Source organism: Mus musculus, chromosome 7, assembly GCF_000001635.26.
Source record: "Mus musculus strain C57BL/6J chromosome 7, GRCm38.p6 C57BL/6J".
Lineage (NCBI taxonomy): Eukaryota > Metazoa > Chordata > Mammalia > Rodentia > Muridae > Mus > Mus musculus.
In genome coordinates, this window is record NC_000073.6 from 97722695 (window position 1) to 97740818 (window position 18124).

An 18124-nucleotide genomic window follows, 5' to 3' on the forward strand; every position below is an offset into this window, starting at 1 on the left:
GCTTTCCAGTAGACCAGATGGGTAGGAGAGGGAAGCAAATATCAGTCCTAGCAACAGGAACAACACATGGCTGACAGCATTTTCAAGAAAAGCAAGTCTTCCCAAATAAATAGCTGTTAAGTACACTGTGTAGAGCAGATAGTTAAACTGTTCAACATGAAGATAAAATTCTAGTGGTGAGTCCATCCGAAGCCGTTGGAGAGATGTGGCACTAACAAAAAGTCAGTGGGAAAAAAAAAATTAGACAAAAAGGCAAGAATAAAACAGATGCATAAAGAAAGTTAGGGACCAGGAGTCGTTACAGGGCATGCATGCTTTGCTAATGTTAGACTAGTTTCTTAACCGTTGCCCTGTCTGACCTCACTATATTCATGACTATATTGGCTGGCCTCATGTGTATATATACATTGCAAAAAAACCCAAAAATCATCTAGCCCTTTCTGCCTTTGTAATGGAAACATACTGGCCCTGTCTGGTTCACACAGGAGGCATTATCTACTGCAGCTGTGAAGCTAAAATATGTGTGTGGATGGGTAGGCATTAAAAAATAAGTGGACATTTAAGTGGACAATGTTCTGTTGCAAATAGAATAAACACAGTTGCATTTGATTTGGTTGTAGTTAGTGTGTGTTGTTATGATAGAGGGGAAGGGAGCTAAGGATATAGCAGGCACGTTTGTGACAGTGATTGTCCATATGACTTAAGCTCCATAAGTAGAAGAGAGGACTTGAGATCACTGGGGCTCATCTAGTGACTGACTAGTGAGGGAGCTGGAAGGATGTTAGAAATGGAGCTTAGATTGCTTGAGCTCATAGATTTTGTTTACTGGTAATGACAAGCTTATAGTTAAGGTGGAACTTGGCCAGAACAACAGACACAGCTATCAGAAGAGACAGCCAAGGAACTCAGAGGCCAAGACACTGGAAGGATCCTTTGTGGGTTTCACTTACCAAGACACAACTTGAGTTTGCTCCACAAAGAGGCAGGGACTAAGATCTTACAGGGAGAGGTATGAGAGGTGGTTCAGTGGTTAGTGCACATACTGCTCTCTCAGAGGACCCAAGTTCAGAACTGCCTGGAGCTCTAGCTCCAGGGGATCCGCCAGGCCTCTTCCAGCCCCAGGCACCTGCACATACTACATATATTCTCACACACACACAATTACCAGGCTTTTTCCGGCCCCAGGCACCTGCACATACTGCATATATTCTCTCACACACACACACACACACATCACACCACACAATTACCAGGCTTCTTCCGGCCCCAGGCACCTGCACACACTGCATATATTCACATATACACATTAAATTTCTTTCTTTACTGGAGGAAAGAGTTAAATTTATTTTGGCTTAACGGTTCCAGAAGGATGAGAGTCCGTTATGACAAGTGACAGACACGGTGGCAGGAACAAAAACTGACAGATTATATCTTTAACCACAGATGCACACCAGAGCAAAACAAGGAAGGATAGGTTATGTACTCAGAACCTACCTACCCCAGTGACATAGTTCTCCAGGTGGCTGCACCTCCTAACCCTTTCCCAAAATAAAGTCTTAAAATAATAATAATAATAATCTTAGAAGAACACAAGCAACAAGCAGCAGTGAGGACAGACGAGAGGAGAGGAAAGGGCCTCCCTGAGAGGGATGCAGGACAAGCAGAACCTGGGGACACAAACTCTGAGTCACTGGGGGAGTTCAGAGAGTCGGCATCTTCACAGTGGCGAGCCCTCCCCTCTCCAAGCCATGAAGCATGTTAGTGAAATAGTAAGTAGTTGTGTTCTATGAGAAGCCGTGGAACTAGAGAAAACTCAGCTTCGCTTTGGAAGACAAAGGGTTGTTTAAAGTCATTTTTTGGTAGTGTTTTGAGGATAGAACTGTGGCCTCAACTTTGAAGAAGCTGAAAATATGAATTTTTTGTGTAAAAAAAAAATGTGAAAGTAACTTGTTTTAAATACAGGCAGGCTGGACTCCTGTTAAAAGTAGTTATCTGTGTTGTCAGCCCTTTGAGTCCTCTTGTTAAGAATGTTTTTGTTTTTTTTTTTTTTTAAAGATTTTACTTGGAGGCAGGTTTAGGGGTGCACACATCCCTGGGAGAGGGGGGGCTTTGTGAATGTATCAGGTCACAGTTCTGAAGCCTCACACTTAAGTACTATTGTGATACATAGTACACGGCAGAGCTTCTGGTCACCTAACTGTAAGCTTGTCCCCACACAGTGCATGTTACTCAGCTTAGCCACTGAGTGTTCATTCTTACACATTTCTCATCCTCTACCCCCAACCCCTCTTAAAAACCAGTATTGTTGCCTGGATTTTTTGAAATTAGACTTGAGGCTGGCAGGATGGCCTAGCGGGATTAAGGCATTGCAACCCAAGCCTGGCAACCAAGTTCCATTGCCAGAACCCAATTAAAGACGGAGAGCCTGCTCCGTGGAGATGTCCTCTGATCTCTGTTGTATGCTGTAACTAACATTCATGCACCCATACATTTTACACACAAAATAATGAAGTAAAATTAAAGTTAAACAAACTGTGGACTTCAGTAAGGAGTGGAGAAAGGGCCTTTTAAGCTTCAAAAGGTACTAACTAGTAAGGACTTGAGAGAGAGCACAGTGGTTAGGACGAGGATCTCTTCCAACAGATCTAAGTTTGGTTCCCAGCACCCATGGCAGCTTAGGATCACCTGTAACTCCAGCTACAGGGGACCCAGTGCCCTGTTGTGGCCTCCCTGGGTCCTGTATACACACGTGCACATAGATGCACTCATACACAAAGAAGAAAAAGAGAAAATACTGAGTTTTAAAATTTAATTGAGAAAGTTGAATGTTTTCTCCAGTCACTGATAACTGAGGAGGATTTTGCTGCTGACATGGAAGGGTAAAGCGTGCATCTGCCCCTGGTGTCGGGGAGTCACACAGCACACCTGGGCTCAGTATCTCATCTTGTAAAATGGAGGGTAGAATCCATTTCCTCATTATGGCATTAGCTTTCCTGAGCTTTTCAGTGTATCATTACAAAAATAAAGAACACGGAAAGAACACCTACCTGCTTCTCCAGGTGGCGGTGGTGTACAGTTGGGAACACGAAAAGAGCAGATCCTGGCTGTGTGTGTATTAAGACAGTTTGAAATTGTCTGCTTAAATATTTTAAGTATTAGAATATATTTAAAATCTAGGAAGACTGAGGCGGTTGGAGCAATGCATACTTACAATCCCAGCACTTGGAAGATGTGAGTTCAAGGGCAGCCTGGGCTACATTGTAAGTATCTTTACTCCAAAACAAAAACAAAGCAGAAACCCCTGGTTGTGGTGGTGCATCCCTGCCTATAATCCCAGCTCTTGGGAGGCAGAGGCAAAGGATGGATCCCTGCCCGTTTGAGGCCAGCCAGGCTACAAGGGAGACCCCGTGTCAAACCAGTGGGAAACCTGCTGAAGATTAGTGGATATAAAAGGTATTCCCCAAAACAAGTTTCCTGTTAAAAGATGCCACCACTGATCGTGTCACTAAGAAGCTGTGGCTGGAAAGCACCTTGTGGAGGCTGCGAGTAAGCCCCTGCAGCTCTGGAGCCCACCTCCTTCAGAGGCAACCTTGATACAGAATTTCTTGGTCCTGCCCGGCCAGTGCCCCGCCCCCGCTTCACTCTATTTTCTCTTGTTCTTTTCATCACAGTTACTAATGACTTGGGATAGGTAGATGTTTAATGAATGAGCCTTTTCTAGCAGCATTTAATACATCACTCGAGAACAAGTCTTAACTTGAGAAATACAGGCTACCTCATTTTCACAGTAATTTGAAGTCCAGGTAGTAAAAACTTAAGACACCTTCCACAGAGAAAGCTGAAGCAGGAGGCGTCCAGAGTTTGGAGGGTGCTCAGATTGTCGCATCCAGCTTGACTGTCCTGGGACTTAGTTCGAGTCTTTGGGAGTGGTTACTCTTTTTTATTAGTCATTTGATTGTTATGCAGCCATGGAAGGAAAAAACTGAACATGAGGATCATCATCAGCACACCTGGAAGACAAAGCAGGAAAGTAAACCAAGGCCCGCGGGTGGGCGGGCGGGGACCACGTGTCTAGGAATTGCCGTTGCTTCTGAGGAAGCCCAAGGGGCCAGCGCACACCTCACTTGGAGAGAACCCCTGGGCTTGAGTCATTTGTTCTGTAAAGTCGCAGGGCTTCTGCCATGCCTCAAAGGTGGCTTGGGAGGCAGGAGCTCACAGCATTTTGAGGTTTTTGTTGTTTTAAAGTGGAGCACACAGAGATTAAGGAAAGGAACAAATCTCTGGTGAGCAGGAGGGGCTCCGAGGGAGGAAACCTGACAGCTGTCGCAGCCTGCTTGCCCAGAGCGTTCGACACACATCAGGCTCTTGCTCTTCCTGAGTCCCACCATAGTGGCTTTTACAGATCACATAAAATACCTAAAACCGTGCTTAGGACTTTAAATATGGAATAGTAAAAAAAAAAAGTGTATATTAATACTGCTTTACTGTGTGTTTGTTATTTTTGCAATGCTGTGACTCAAGTTCAGGCTCTGTGTGCATTAGGCAAGACGTCACCACTGAGTGACAACACCTCCAAACCTAAATCTTCATTCTTAATTTTTATAAATTTTTTTTTATTATATAGATGTTTTGCCAATTTTTATTTAGCTGATATCTAAATAAAAGCAAGAAACGCTGGTAACATGTCATCATTATAGTTACCTGATTTCTGTAAAAAGAGAACTTTTCTTTTTCTGATACAGGGATAAAACCTCCAGTGACGTGCATACTAAGCAGGCACTTAGTGGGCCACACCCCTGTCCTGATCTAGACTGCATTACTATGAATGGGACTTGGGAGTCATTTAGAGGCTCTATTGACTACAGAGCTGTTGCACAGGATGCTCTCTGACAAATAGGAAAAGCGACCTAAAGGATTAAATAACATTTGGTTTGGGACTCACAAATTCATAGGGGAAATTACTTAGCAAAAAATTTTTGATCAATTGATTTTATTATTTTAAGGTAAGTCTCATATACCACAGGCTGGTCTGAATTCACTATGTAGTAATTATTTTTGTACTAGAAATAAAACCCAAGAGTTTGTGAATGCTAGGCAGGTTTGTTTGTTTGTTTGTTTGTTTGTTTGTTTGTTTTTGGCAGGAGGGCGTTGGTTTTGGTTTTTTTCAAGACAGGGTTTCTCTGTATAGCCCTGGCTGTCCTGGAACTCAATCTGTAGACCAGGACCAGCCTTGAACTCAGAAATCCACCTGCCTCTGCCTCCCAAGTGCTGGAATTAAAGGTGTGTGCCACCACTGCCCGACTACTAGGCAGGTTTTCTACCACTGAGCTGTATCCCTCAACCCTTTTAACTTTATACTTTTAGACTCATATACTGGATTCAGTAAGTTGTCCAGGCTGGACTTAAAATTGCTTTGTGGCCTAAGCAGGCCTTATACTTGTAATCCTCCTGCCTCAGCCTCCTAAGTAACTAGAATTTCAGGCAGCACACCAGGCCCAGCTAAGATTGTGGATGGAAATAATTACCCTTCACTGTCCCCACCTATCAGGCAGGCACTAAGCTGTACCTGCAGCCCTGATTCAAACACAGCATCAGGAGCTGGGGAGTTGGCTCATTGAGTGCTCGCTGTACAAGCATGAAGGCCTGAATTTGGGTCCCTGGCACCCTTGTAAAAGTCAGGCATGGCAGCATACGACTTGTAACCCCAGCACGTGGAAGTGGGGCAGAGATGGATAGATACTGCAGCTCACCGGCTAGCCAGTCTGACTAAACAGAAGAGCTCCAGGTCCAGTGAGAGACCCCGTCTTCAAAATAGAGAGTGACAGACGTAAAAATCACCCTCTAGCCTCCACTTGTGCACAGATGGGCAAATGCGCCTATGCACATACGGCTTCAAAGGACACTGCACAAAATTAAAATGCTTTTAAGCATGTTAGCCAAGTGGTTTTTGCTTTTGTTTTACCTGTTTTATATATTCTCTGGCTTTAGAAATTGACATAGTGAAATTCTTGTGTGTCATATTTTTAAATATTTTATAATCTAATTTGGGGGCTGGAGAGATGGCTTGTCAGTTACGAGCACTGGTTGCTCTTCAGAGAAATTGGTTTCTATTCCCAGCACCCACACAGCAGCTCACACCCATCTGTAGAACAGTTCCAAGGTATCCAGGGGCACTAGGCACACATACAGTGTGCACTCGTGCATGCATAACACTCTACATAAATTAGGTTTTTAAAAGCCATAACCTTTCAGATGTAGTAAATGAAATATGCTTACCTACAGAAGGAGCAAGCCAGTATACTACAAAAAACTTATAGAAGAGTTCGTCAAAGCACGGAAAGTGCAGAGAAAGTGCCAGCGCTGGGTTAAACAATGCTCCTGTGAGGCTCCCTCCTGTGAGCAAAGACAAGACAGAGGTCCGTTACAAAGAAAGCAAGACTGAAACAAAGCAGCTAGCACAGCACAGTGGCCCAGGACCCTCCAGTGCACACACGCCTTTGAATTAAAGTGGAAAGTGAAATAGACAAAAACAGATTACCACTGGGTCCCTGCTCATCAGCAGAGTCCCTAAGAAGCAACGGAATGGCAGATCCCCAAAAGAGCAGTTAGACAAGTTAAGAAATGAGGGCTGGGGAGATGGCCTGTAGGGCCAGGGTGCTGCTGCTGCTGCTGCAGTGTGAAGACCTGAGTGCAGATCCCCAGATGGCTATTGCTGCATGAGCTCATAACCGCACAAGCGGGGGTGGAGACAGGTGGACCCTGGAAGCTCTGGCCAGCCTGCCTAGCCAGAATGACTCGCTTCAGATTCGGTGCAAAAACCTTGTCTGCAGGGAATAGGGTGAGAGTGATCAGTCAGCGTCCTCTGCCTTCTTCACGCACATGCATGGATATGCACACACAGAAATAAACAACATTAAGAACATTAAGCACGAAGCCCAACGGTGGATTCATGTTCCAGCTTAACATTGCTTAGGGGTTTATGGGTCTGACCACACAGCCCACAGGGAAAGGAAGGCTGGATGACTGATCAACACTACACCCCAGAGTTGTGGCAGTGCGTTTGCAAATACCCAGGACGTACCCCAAGACAGTGAGTGACATTTCTGGTCTTCCCAGTGGAAGCTTCACACACAGTAGAGTCTGACGCTGACAGACTTCTGTAGCATATTCACTGTCTTGATAAAACAGTAAACTAGAATTGGGAATTAAGAGCTTTTCCTAGGGTTTACCTAGTGAGGTTTCCTAGGCTGAGAACAACAGAGCAATGCTCAGAGGAAGCTATTGAACGAGAGACCAAACTATCCGTGGCTGTTTTCTCTATCTTTCCAGCTTGACAGCACAGTTACTGCTCATGCCACAGCAGTAATAAACGGTGCCATCTGAGAACATTCCCTTCGTCTTGAACGGTCTTTTTGGAATGGTAAACCTAATGAGACTTGGCTACCTTACTTAGCGTTCAAGAAAACTGATTGGCAACTGGTTATTTCTGGTTCCACGAAAACAAAAAGTAAATTGAGTTCCCTTGTACTAAACACCAAGAGCAGAAAGATAAAGGCTCCCAGATCTTTGCAGTGTTAATGATGGCTTATGATCAGACAAGTGCCCTGGACAGTTATTATCATAACTCAGCTCTCATGATTTCATTACCTCAGTGTGCAGGCCGTGGTATATGAAGATGTCCAGCATCATGGAGTCGATTATATCCTAAAACTCAAGCTCGTCCACTTCCCTTACCCTCTAACCCTCTGACCTCAGCTTCAGAGCCCCATGGGAACTGCTACAGGACCATGATGTCCCTCAACTCAGGGTTGGCTCTGTGACTTGAATTGGCAAAGATCAGCAGAGGTCAGAGGTCGTTCTGAGTTCTGAATGTAGCATTCTGAACTGGTGTCACGTGGAAGCCTCCCTGAATGCTCTCTTGGAACAATGTCCTGAACCTGTAAGTAGTGGTCTAAGCTGCTGGAGGAGGAGAGGCCCCATGGAGGGGAACCAGGGTCCTCCAGATGTCAGGTGACAAGCGCTGACAGCCAGCTGTGAGCCAGAGTTCTTTTGACCCCAGCTGAAACAAAGCAGCTATACAAGTGATCTCACCCCAAAATGAAGGAGTACATCAACATCCTCTGGGTTCCTCACACATGCACCCCACAACACACGTACACCTCCAGCACACACACACACACACACACACACACACAGAAATCATTAAGCAACTGAGTAGAAAGCACAAAGAATCATGGGAAATAATAAGTAGTTATTACTACTTTTAGAGTTTGGAGATGGGTTGTTGCATACCAACAGCTATAACAACTAAAGCAGTAATCCACATCAAGTGTGGCTTATGTGTTAAAAACCCAAACTGGGCACTTTGCTGTTTTACTATATAGTCCTTTGTTGTTAGAGGCTACCATGTGTACTCTAAGGCATTTAGTGATATCTTTGGCCTCTACCTACTAGATGCTGGTAGCCCTGCCCCTTGCCAACTTTGTTTCTATCAAAAAGCCTCAAATATCAGCAGATGTTCCCAGCTGAGAACAGTTGACCTAGAATAACAGTGATACTCATGTGCAGGAAGACACAGATAATGCTGTTAGGTCATAGCAAGGAACTAGGAAATCTAAATGTCCAGAAAGATGTAGACAAGCTTATTTGGAATAACATGCACCATTTTGAAGAAATTAGAGAATTTTTTATGAACATAAATCTCCAAGATAAACACTAAACAACTGAGAAAGAATACAGAGAGTAGATGTGGTGCTTTTGTATGCTTACATAAACACAATTATTAGGTTCGGTTTCATAAGCTATTACTTATGCGTTCAATAAATAAATGAAAGGCAGAAATGGGCGGGGCGCAATCTTAGGACAGATGTGGGCTTCCCAGGAGTCAGTCCTGCTTGGGTGCTCGCTCTCATTCACTCTGTGGCTCTCTAAGCTCCATTTCACAAATGGTGTCATTTACCATCAGGTCTATCTAAGGATTAAGCAAAACTGAAAAATTCAAGAGTTTAAGAAGCAAAGCCGGGCGTGCTGCATGCCTGTGAAGCCAGCATAGTCCAGCTCTCCCTGAGAAGGCAGGGATCCTGGGCTGCCTGAGGTGTGGATTCCCCCAGGAAGGGGGTTCCTCCTCAGAGTGCTGCTGGCTGTGTTGGGCTGTCATCAGGCTGCACTGCCGATTACAGGAGATGGAGTGTGATTAGCAATCCTGCAAAAATGGCCGTGTTATACAGGAGATCTGTGGGAAACTGCAGGGCAGAGGAATAAGGACAAAAGCACCTTTCCAAGAACCTGCAAGTTTGAAACACAGTTCCTCGTCCCCACTGAGATGGTTCTGTCCATCCTAAAGATAAGGACACCGAGGACTCAACCTGGCCCCTGAACACCAAATCGCACTGGGAGAGCAAAAGGTTTGGGACCTTTGTTTAAGTTAGTTGTTGGTTTGTTTGATCTCATGGTAAGGGGGATGTGTGGTCAGAGGACACTTTAGGACTCAGGTCCCCTTCCACCAGGTGGGTCCCAGGGATCAAACTCAGGTCATAAGTCTTGGTGGCAAAGGACTTTACCCACTGAGAAATCTCACCAGTCCTGAAACTAATTTTTATTTGTAAAAACTAATTTTTATTTGTAAATTCGTGATTGTGTCCATTTCCTGTTTTATTTTTTTTACTTTATGTATGAGTACTCTATCTGCTTGCACACCTGCGTGCCAGAAGAGGACATCAGATCACATTATGGATGGTCGTGAGCCACCCTGAGTTACTGGGAGTTGAGCTCAGGACTTCTGGAAGAGCAGCCAGTGCTCTTAACCACTGAGCCATCTTTCCAGCCCCCATTTCCTATTTTAAATGAGACCATGTGCAATACCCTTAGTTCATTTTCTTTTTGGGCAAATAATCTCACCTACAATTGTGGCTGGAAGAAGACTAAAAAAACCCAAAAGGAGTAAGAGCATGAAGTAAACAATTACTTCAATTCCTCCAGACTATTACTGGAAGAGGGAGAGAAGGGGGAGGGGAGGCTTGTCTAATAGCCTTACTTCTTACTTGGTGTGGGTGTTACTGTGCTGAGTCCTAGTGTATAGACTCTGGAGAGTATGTCTGACCTCTACTCATAGCTTCTCGTTTGTAGGTGGACAAAGACATTATGTCACAGACAGATATAATTTAAAATTCTACACATGAAAAACCTTACAGCAATAAAGACTACTTACATGTTTAAAATGGCATTCTAAAGTATCTAATTAGGCATAGAAAATGAACGCACAGCTTAGTCACCTTGATTGCTGAAGAAATTCTCCCAAAACCCAAATTAAGCAAGATTTGCTTATAGTCTTCATTAATAGCTCATAGATCAACAATCCCAGGCCTGGTGTTGCAGGCCTGGAATCCCAGCTGGTCAGAAAACAGAGGTAGGGCCAGCAAGATGGCTCTGAAGCTGAGGCCACTTGCTTGACAACTTGAGTTTAGTCTGAGGGACACACATGGTGGAAGGGATATTTGACTCTCTAAAGTTGTCCTCAGACCCCTACACATGTGCTATAGCACGCATATACACCCATCCCCCACCCCACATACACATACAAAATAAATACATTTAACTTCTCTAGACACTTGGAAGGACCAATTGAGTTTGAAAGCAGCCTAGGTAGTGACAAAGCAAGAGAAGACTCCATCTTAAAAAAATAGTTCGTAACTCTGCTTAGCTACAGAGCTTTTCTCTTTTTTTTTTGGGGGGGGGGGATTCAAGACAGAGTTTCTCTGTATAGCCCTGGCTGTCCTGGAACTCACTTTGTAGACTAGGCTGGCCTCAAACTCAGAAATCCACCTGCCTCTGCCTCCCAAGTGCTGGGATTAAAGGCATACGCCACCACGCCCGGCCAGAGCTTTTTTCTTTTGTTAGGAAAGCCAATGTGTCTATAATTGGTATCATATAGGTAGCCTCGGCTTACATATGAACCTTCAGTGCTGGGCACAGCATGTGATTAGCGTATATCCAGCCATAGGCTTAGTTTCCACCCATTAAAAACGAGTGCTAAGCAGTGAATGCACAGTCCTATGAGCCTGTTGCTCTGTTGCTCAAATCCTTATCAGACACTCTAGCAGTCAAAGGCAGTCCATTATCTTTGGAACAGTCATGACTTATTATCTGCAAAGTAACAGGAATGGTAAGTCCAGGAGCGGCCATTTCCAAGGTGCGTTCTTTTAGGCTACAGACTCTAGACAGAAAGGACCCCAAACCTGTTTCACATCCTCCTCTTGGGGTTTCACACTACATAGGAACAAAGTGATGTCTCTATAAGATCTTAACCTTAGAAACCTGCTTAATCCAGGGCTTAAGGGGTTATTGGCAACAGAATTGTGTAATAATGAAAAGCTTTAAGTTTTCATACACACACATCATCACGCACACCATTTGCTGTTCTTTGTATTCACAGTGCTGCGTGGCCATCAGCACCAACTTTACCCAAAAGTGGTCCAGCCCCTCAACATTTCCCCCGTGTCTTCTTTTTCATCCTATTTATGTTAGGATCTTGTGTAGCCTAGGCTGGCCTCAAAGTCACTACATAGCCCAGGCTTACCTGAATTTCTGATCCTCTCCCCATTGCTTCCTGAGTACTAAGCCACCACACCTGACCCTAAGTTTTCATGTGTTTTTTTTTTCACTGCTGCCAACACAAATCCTATTCCTACTCAATAGTGCATCCTCACCCAGTCTACCCTCACCCCCTGCTCTCTCAGTAACTTCTATTTACTTTCTCAGTTTTTGAATTTGCCTGTTTCAGGTATTTCTTGGAAGCAGAGTCACACAGTATTTGTTTTGGGTTTTGTTTGTTTTTTTTTTTTTTTTAAAGCCAGGCTTCTAAGCCGGGAGTGGTGGCACACACCTTTAATCCCAGCAGAGGCAGGCGGATTTCTGAGTTCGAGGCCAGCCTGGTCTACAGAGTGAGTTCCAGGACAGCCAGGGCTATAAAGAGAAACCCTGTCTCGAAAAAAAAACAAAAACAAACAAACAAAAAAAAGCCAGGCTTCTTTTGCTTAACATTATGTTCATCCATGTAGCATATGTCAGAACTTTACTCCCTTTTATAGCCAAGCAATCTGTGCACACTATGGAAATGCTGATAATTACATCGTTAAACTGATACCCAGCAGTGTGAGCCATGGTTCCAGCCTAGCCTCGCTGCAACCTGAGGCAGGTCACTTCTTTCCCCAGTGCTATTTGCTTTACTTAAAATGGGAAGAAGAATAATGTGCCCGTCCTGGGTAACTGTGAGAATTACGGTAACCCATGAATTCCTTAGCAAAGTGATTGGGTCTATAACAGGTACCTAGGGAGTACTCTTATCTCTTTTATATTGGCAGAAAGGCATGTAGCTTTATAACCAGTGTATATTTGGTTCCACCCCTGCAGTCTCCGGCCCTGACCAATACCAGAGCCACCAGCTCTAGTACAGTGAGGCGTGACGGAGGAATGCACATACAGTCTGAAGTGCTGAAGTTTAACTTCAATCTAAATAGGCACCTGGAGCCAGTGGCTGCTGAGCAGGACAAAGCAGGTCCACTCTAGAGCATTGTTCAAAACCGGTTTCATAATCGGATCGCCTGGGCAGAACTTTAAACTCTGACACTTCCTCCGCCCCTTCCCAGAGCAGTTAGATGCTGAGATCTGCACCAGAATGGGTATATTTTTAAAACTCCAGAGATTTGGAAAGAGATTGTTGAGAACGTCTGCATCAGAGATTGGTTTAGTCCTGAGTATTCACGACAAGAAATCAGCCGAGCTTCAGACCCTTAAACTGACATCCTAGAGACCTTCTCCATTGGCCTCTTACTTAGAAATAACTCCAAGGGTCACTTTTCTTCTCTTTTGGAAGACGTTTTTACCCCTCACAAGAGCCAAGGGCCATGTGCATAAAGGCAAGTGTTCTATCTTTGAACTACATCCCCAGCCCAGGAATAGTTAGTAGTAAATACATTATTTATGGAATCATAACTTGGTGCTAAGAGCATAAAAGTACAGGAAGAACACCAACTTCACAACTATCAACAGAGGCAGGAGGAACAATTCGGGGGTGAGAAAGATCTAGGTGTCCTTAAGTTCTTTTTAATTATAAAACAATCTCAGATTTTTATTTTTTGTGTGCTTGTTTTTAAAGACTAGGTCTCATGTAGCCCAGGCTGACCCAAACCCAGTCAGTAGCAGAAGACTTTATTCCTCCTGCCTCTACCTGTCCAGTGCTAGTATCTCGGGCATGAATCACCTGCACAGCTCTTTGCTGCTTTAATGGGCAAGCACAGAACTCTCCTGTGGTAGAACTGCTCATGCACAGCGGGAGTTTCTGCTTTAGCTGAAACTCTCACTGGCCCCTCAAATAGCACGTGCCCACTTCTCTTATCCCACACAATGTGTTTTCCTGTGTGTCAACTAAAAAAACAATGCTAGATTCAAAGAAAGGAGACTTCTGAAGTCTTTCATGTTGCCCCAGGAAGTCAAGCCTACACTGGAAGTCAAGGGGTTTTGTTTACTGTGCCCTGGCTTGAGCCCAGAAGGGCAGTGCTAGGCAGGGTTTCCCTTTTAATGAGTACAAGAAGTATTAAGACTGTCACTAGGTGTCCTTTATTTATATTCATGCCTCTAAAACATTCTTTATAGTTCCACTATCATCCCAGTAAAAGTATTTCATTATTTTAAATGACACACTCTTTTAAAAGGCGCATTTTATCATTAAACAATTTTTGAATTGCTACTGCAGCTAAGCTTTGTGAAAGTAAACAAGTAAATAAGACTTCTGGAGGGTTTTTTTTTCTTGTTTTTGTTTTGTTTTCCTTAGACCGGGTTTCAGTATTTAGCACTGTCTGACAACGAATTTAACATTATCCTCCTCCTCTGCTTCCTGAGTGATGGGATTACAGGCGTGTGCCACCACACCCAGCTGAGAATGATTTGTTTTTAAAGAGCATCTTTAAAAACATTTTAAACTTGAGCCGGACTGTGGTGGCAAACGCCTTTAATCCCAGCACTTGAGAGGCAGAGGCAGGTGGATTTCTGAGTTCGAGGCCAGCCTGGTCTACAAAGTGAGTTTCAGGACAGCCAGGGATACACAGAGAAACCCTGTCTCGTAAAAACAAAACAAGAACAGTTTAAACTTGAAACACACCTTTCATGGGAGTCTACTTAAAAGTCCACGTGCAACTCCACATAAGGAATATGACAAGTAATTTGTAGGAAAAAAGTAGGACGTGAATGCAGCTACAGAACTGCTTCTCCTCGCGGTCAACTACTGACCTATCGTGCACTTTAAGCTCGAAGGAACTTTTTGACCGGATCGTTTCTCAGTAAGAGTGTCAGAAGCAATCTATACCACCTTGGCATGAGAGCCGTAACTGATAAGCTGCCTTTCTAACATTAAAACAATCCCTTTGTGGGCTATTTAAGCCTTTGGCAGTAATCTGCCACGATCTTAGTTTCGGCACCGGAGTGTCTGCTTTCTCTGGGTGTTCAAAACAGCAATGAATGAAGATCTGTATGTTGGCTCCAACTGCTAGGCTGCAAGGTGGTTAGAATAATAAGTGGCCCAGGGTAGGGTGCAGGGGGTGCTCAAATGTATCGGTAAAGAACTTAGAACCTCTGGTCATAGAGGCTCCGGACTGCCAAGTGTTTGGTAGGAATAACAAACCTGCATAGGCCAAAAAGGTGATGAGTGCAGCCAGCAGGTGGATGCGAAGCTTGGTTCGGACCTCCTGGAAGTGCAGTAGAGCGCTGTGGAAAATAAAGGAGCAGATGGCCTCTATGATGATCGCTTTGGACATGTCGGTGTGGATGGGATTCCTGCAAGCTAAGATCCTTTCGTCGTAATGGTACTTGGTCAGACTCAGGCTCCACAGGGCGCTTATGCAGTACCTGCTGCACAGGGCGCTAACCAGCTGAGCCAACAACCTCACGGCACCCATTTCGGGGGACATACCCCCCAGAATCATCTGCATCATCACGCCGCACGGGTTGCTAGCTGTGCCCACCAGGGTCAGGCCATGCACCAAGGAAAAGAAGTAGATCAGTGTCAGAGTCCAGGTGGGGTGCGCAGAGTCCTGCTCGCTCAGCACTTGGAGCTCGTGGGTGCAGCAGCAGAGCTGGAAGGTAGCTAGAAACTCCAGGACGAAGGCGTGGACCACGGGCCTGTGTAGCTGTTGCCGGGCGATCACGCGGGCCAGCCCCACGAACAGCACGAACAGCAGCATTAGCCCCAGCGAGATGCAGGTGTCCTGCACCTCGGGCCGGAGCCCCAGTAGCGCGGACATGGCTCCCTCACCGCTGGGGATGGCTGAGGGCGGCAGGGACAGAGGAGCGTCGGGGGCTGGAGTCCGAAGTCCGCCGCCCCGCCCTCCCACGCCCCTCAGGGGCGGGCCGAGTGGAGAGCCCGGGTTCCGCGCTGGAGGGCTCCTCCCCTCCCCGGCTGCGCTGTGCAGATGTGACCTGAGCCGGGGAGGGGGGGAGGGCGGGGGAAAGGAGGCGGCGAGGGAGCTGTCCCTGGGCACTGGCGGAGGGGACAACGGTCTGTAGAGCCCCACGCGCACCCGCCTTCCGCCGCCTCCCTCAGCACAGGGCCAGGGCCCCGAGACCACTGCGCACGCGCGTGGCGCCCGAGCTCTGGGCTCTCAGCGCCGGACCCCGAGCCTAAGACCGCACCACGCTGGTGCTAGAGCATGTGGCGATCGGAGCGTGGCTTGGGAACTCTGCCTTGATCTTTGCACACTCCGGAAACTGTACTCCACGGAGCCCCAGAGGTCATCTTTGCAGCCACCCCGTTTTTACTAATGGAGAGACTGAGGTTGAGGAGCGAGGAGGTGACCCTCAGGGAAGGAGCTGTGGTCAACTGGGAGTGGGCGTGAGAACCGAGGTTTGACTGGTTTGACAAGGTGTTAGAGCTTTGGTTTTCTTCACCCACACTCGAACTTTTTTCGTAAGTGTGGGGGAAAATATATATATCCATTTATGTGTAAAATTGACGTTAATTATATTCACACTTTATCTAGCTATCGCCACTATTTCCAAACTTTGGATGTTGTGTTTTATTTTTTATCGAATGCATTTGCTTAATTATCTAATTGTCTTATTTATGTTTATATATGTGCATACACACACACACACACACATATATATATATGTATGTATATACATACATACATACATACATACATACATACATACGGGGGTCGCTGTGCCCAATCTCATGTGTTCCACAAGGTGGGTCCCAGGGATCAAACTCAAGTCCTCAATTGGGCACCTTTACCTGCTGGAAGCACCTTGCCTGCAGGTGGTGGTTTAGGCATGAAGTCCTCAAAGTTTATAATGTTTATGTTATCTTCATCATGAGATATTAAAATACTAAGAAAACATTGTTTGCTTGTTCTCATTGGCATCCAGTGTGGGAAGGAAACCCTTGGATTGGTTGGCTTCCCAGAATCCTGGGACAACCTGAGGCAGGATGGAAAGAAGGGAGTTTGAGGGGCCATGGAAAGGAAGCTAGCCTGGAGCTGAAGTCTTGCACCAGCTGAGAGTCAAGTATTCCAGCACAGTTAACATCTATTGTGAAGTTTGCCTTATAGATATCCCAAATAAGAATATTAAAATAGGTGCTGGTGAGATGGCTCAGCGGTTAAGAACACTGACTGCTTTTCCGGAGGTCGTGAGTTCAAATCCCAGCAACCACATGGTGGCTCACAACCATCCTTAATGAAAAACAAATAAAAAACCTATGGTCCAGTGCGAGCGGGGCCGGAGCAAAAGGGAAGGGGGGAAAAAGGGAATATTAAAATAGTTCTGGAAGTCACTTTCTGAGGCGACCTTCCTCCTAGATGGTCTTTGTGACTTCCAACCATGGCATACCAGGGCCAGGGCCACAGAAGGTGTGGAGGGTGATGGTGCAGTCCGCCAACCTCAAGTTCAGATACTTGCCAGGCAGATTCCGGTGTGGCTGTGTGAGCAAGTGAATATTGGGAAAGAGGGATAGATGGCTGCATTATTGGCATTGAGGAGTACTTGAACCTCGTATTAGATGATGCAGACAAGATTCACCGTAAAACAAGAAAACAGCCGGGCTGGATCATGCTGAAAGATTTCTGAGTTTGAGGCCAGCCTGGTCTACAGAGTGACCTTCAGGACAGCCAGGGCTACACCGAGAAACCCTGTCTTGGGAAAAAAAAAAAAAAAAGTCTTCTAATGGGAACACAGTCTGAAACATTTATTTATGTTGTTTCGGTAGCCCTTATGCTATTATTATATAACAATAAGTGCTGTAAGGTTGTTTTGTCTCACACACACACACACACACACACACACAGAGAGAGAGAGAGAGAGAGAGAGAGAGAGAGAGAGAGAGAGAGAGAGAGAGAATGTTAGAATAGGGATTAAGGAAACATAACCTTTCCCCCAGTTTTCTAGTTTTCTCATGAGGAGCTCCATTTAGTGAAAGATATATCTAATCTCCCTTGAATAACCTTTGTGACCCAGGATTTACCTCATCAGGTTGTAATCATATCCAAGACATCTTATGACTCACTCTATACTCATATTTACCAAAAAGGATGTGTGTGTGTGTGTGTGTGTGTGTGTGTGTGTGTGTGTGTGTGTAATAATAGGAAGGAGCCCTTAGAAAAACTTCCATCAATGGAATTCTAAAAGCTTCTAAAATCAACATGCAATTGTGTGCAGTTGTGGCCAAGCCACTTAACTACAATTCCTGAGAAGCCCACACCCAAACTATGGTTGGCTATTGTCCTGTCCAAGAGGGCCTTTCTATTGAAGTCTGTGTAAAGAAAATCTCTTCTTTGTAAACTCCAGTTTGCTTCACAGCAACTCATCCTGAAATTCTTTTCTGCACTGAAGTTAAGAATCCCAGATTTGAGCCTGTGTGGTAGCACACGTCTTTTTTTTTCCCCTCAAATATTTATTTATTGTATATATATGTGAGTACACTGTCATCATCTTCTGACACACCAGGAGAGGGCATCAGATCCCATTGTGAGCCACCATGTGGTTGCTGGGAATTGAACTCAGGATCTCAGGAAGAGCAGTCAGTGCTCTTAACTACTGAGTCATCTCTCCAGCCCCGGTAGCACACATCCCAATC

At 45.2% G+C, this 18124-nt stretch overlaps 1 protein-coding gene across 1 annotated transcript; it reads right to left on the reverse strand.

Annotated features, from left to right (window-relative positions):
* Window positions 1-3684: 3684 nt before the first annotated feature.
* On the reverse strand, window positions 3685-15553 carry Aqp11 (aquaporin 11). The gene is made up of 3 exons (NM_175105.3): window positions 14675-15553; window positions 6277-6393; window positions 3685-4010 (listed from the first exon to the last, which is right to left on the reverse strand). The coding sequence occupies exons 1-3, from the start codon at window positions 15291-15293 to the stop codon at window positions 3931-3933; spliced, it is 816 nt and encodes a 271-aa protein (NP_780314.1). The 5' UTR covers window positions 15294-15553; the 3' UTR covers window positions 3685-3930.
* Between the last annotated feature and the right edge of the window lie 2571 nt (window positions 15554-18124).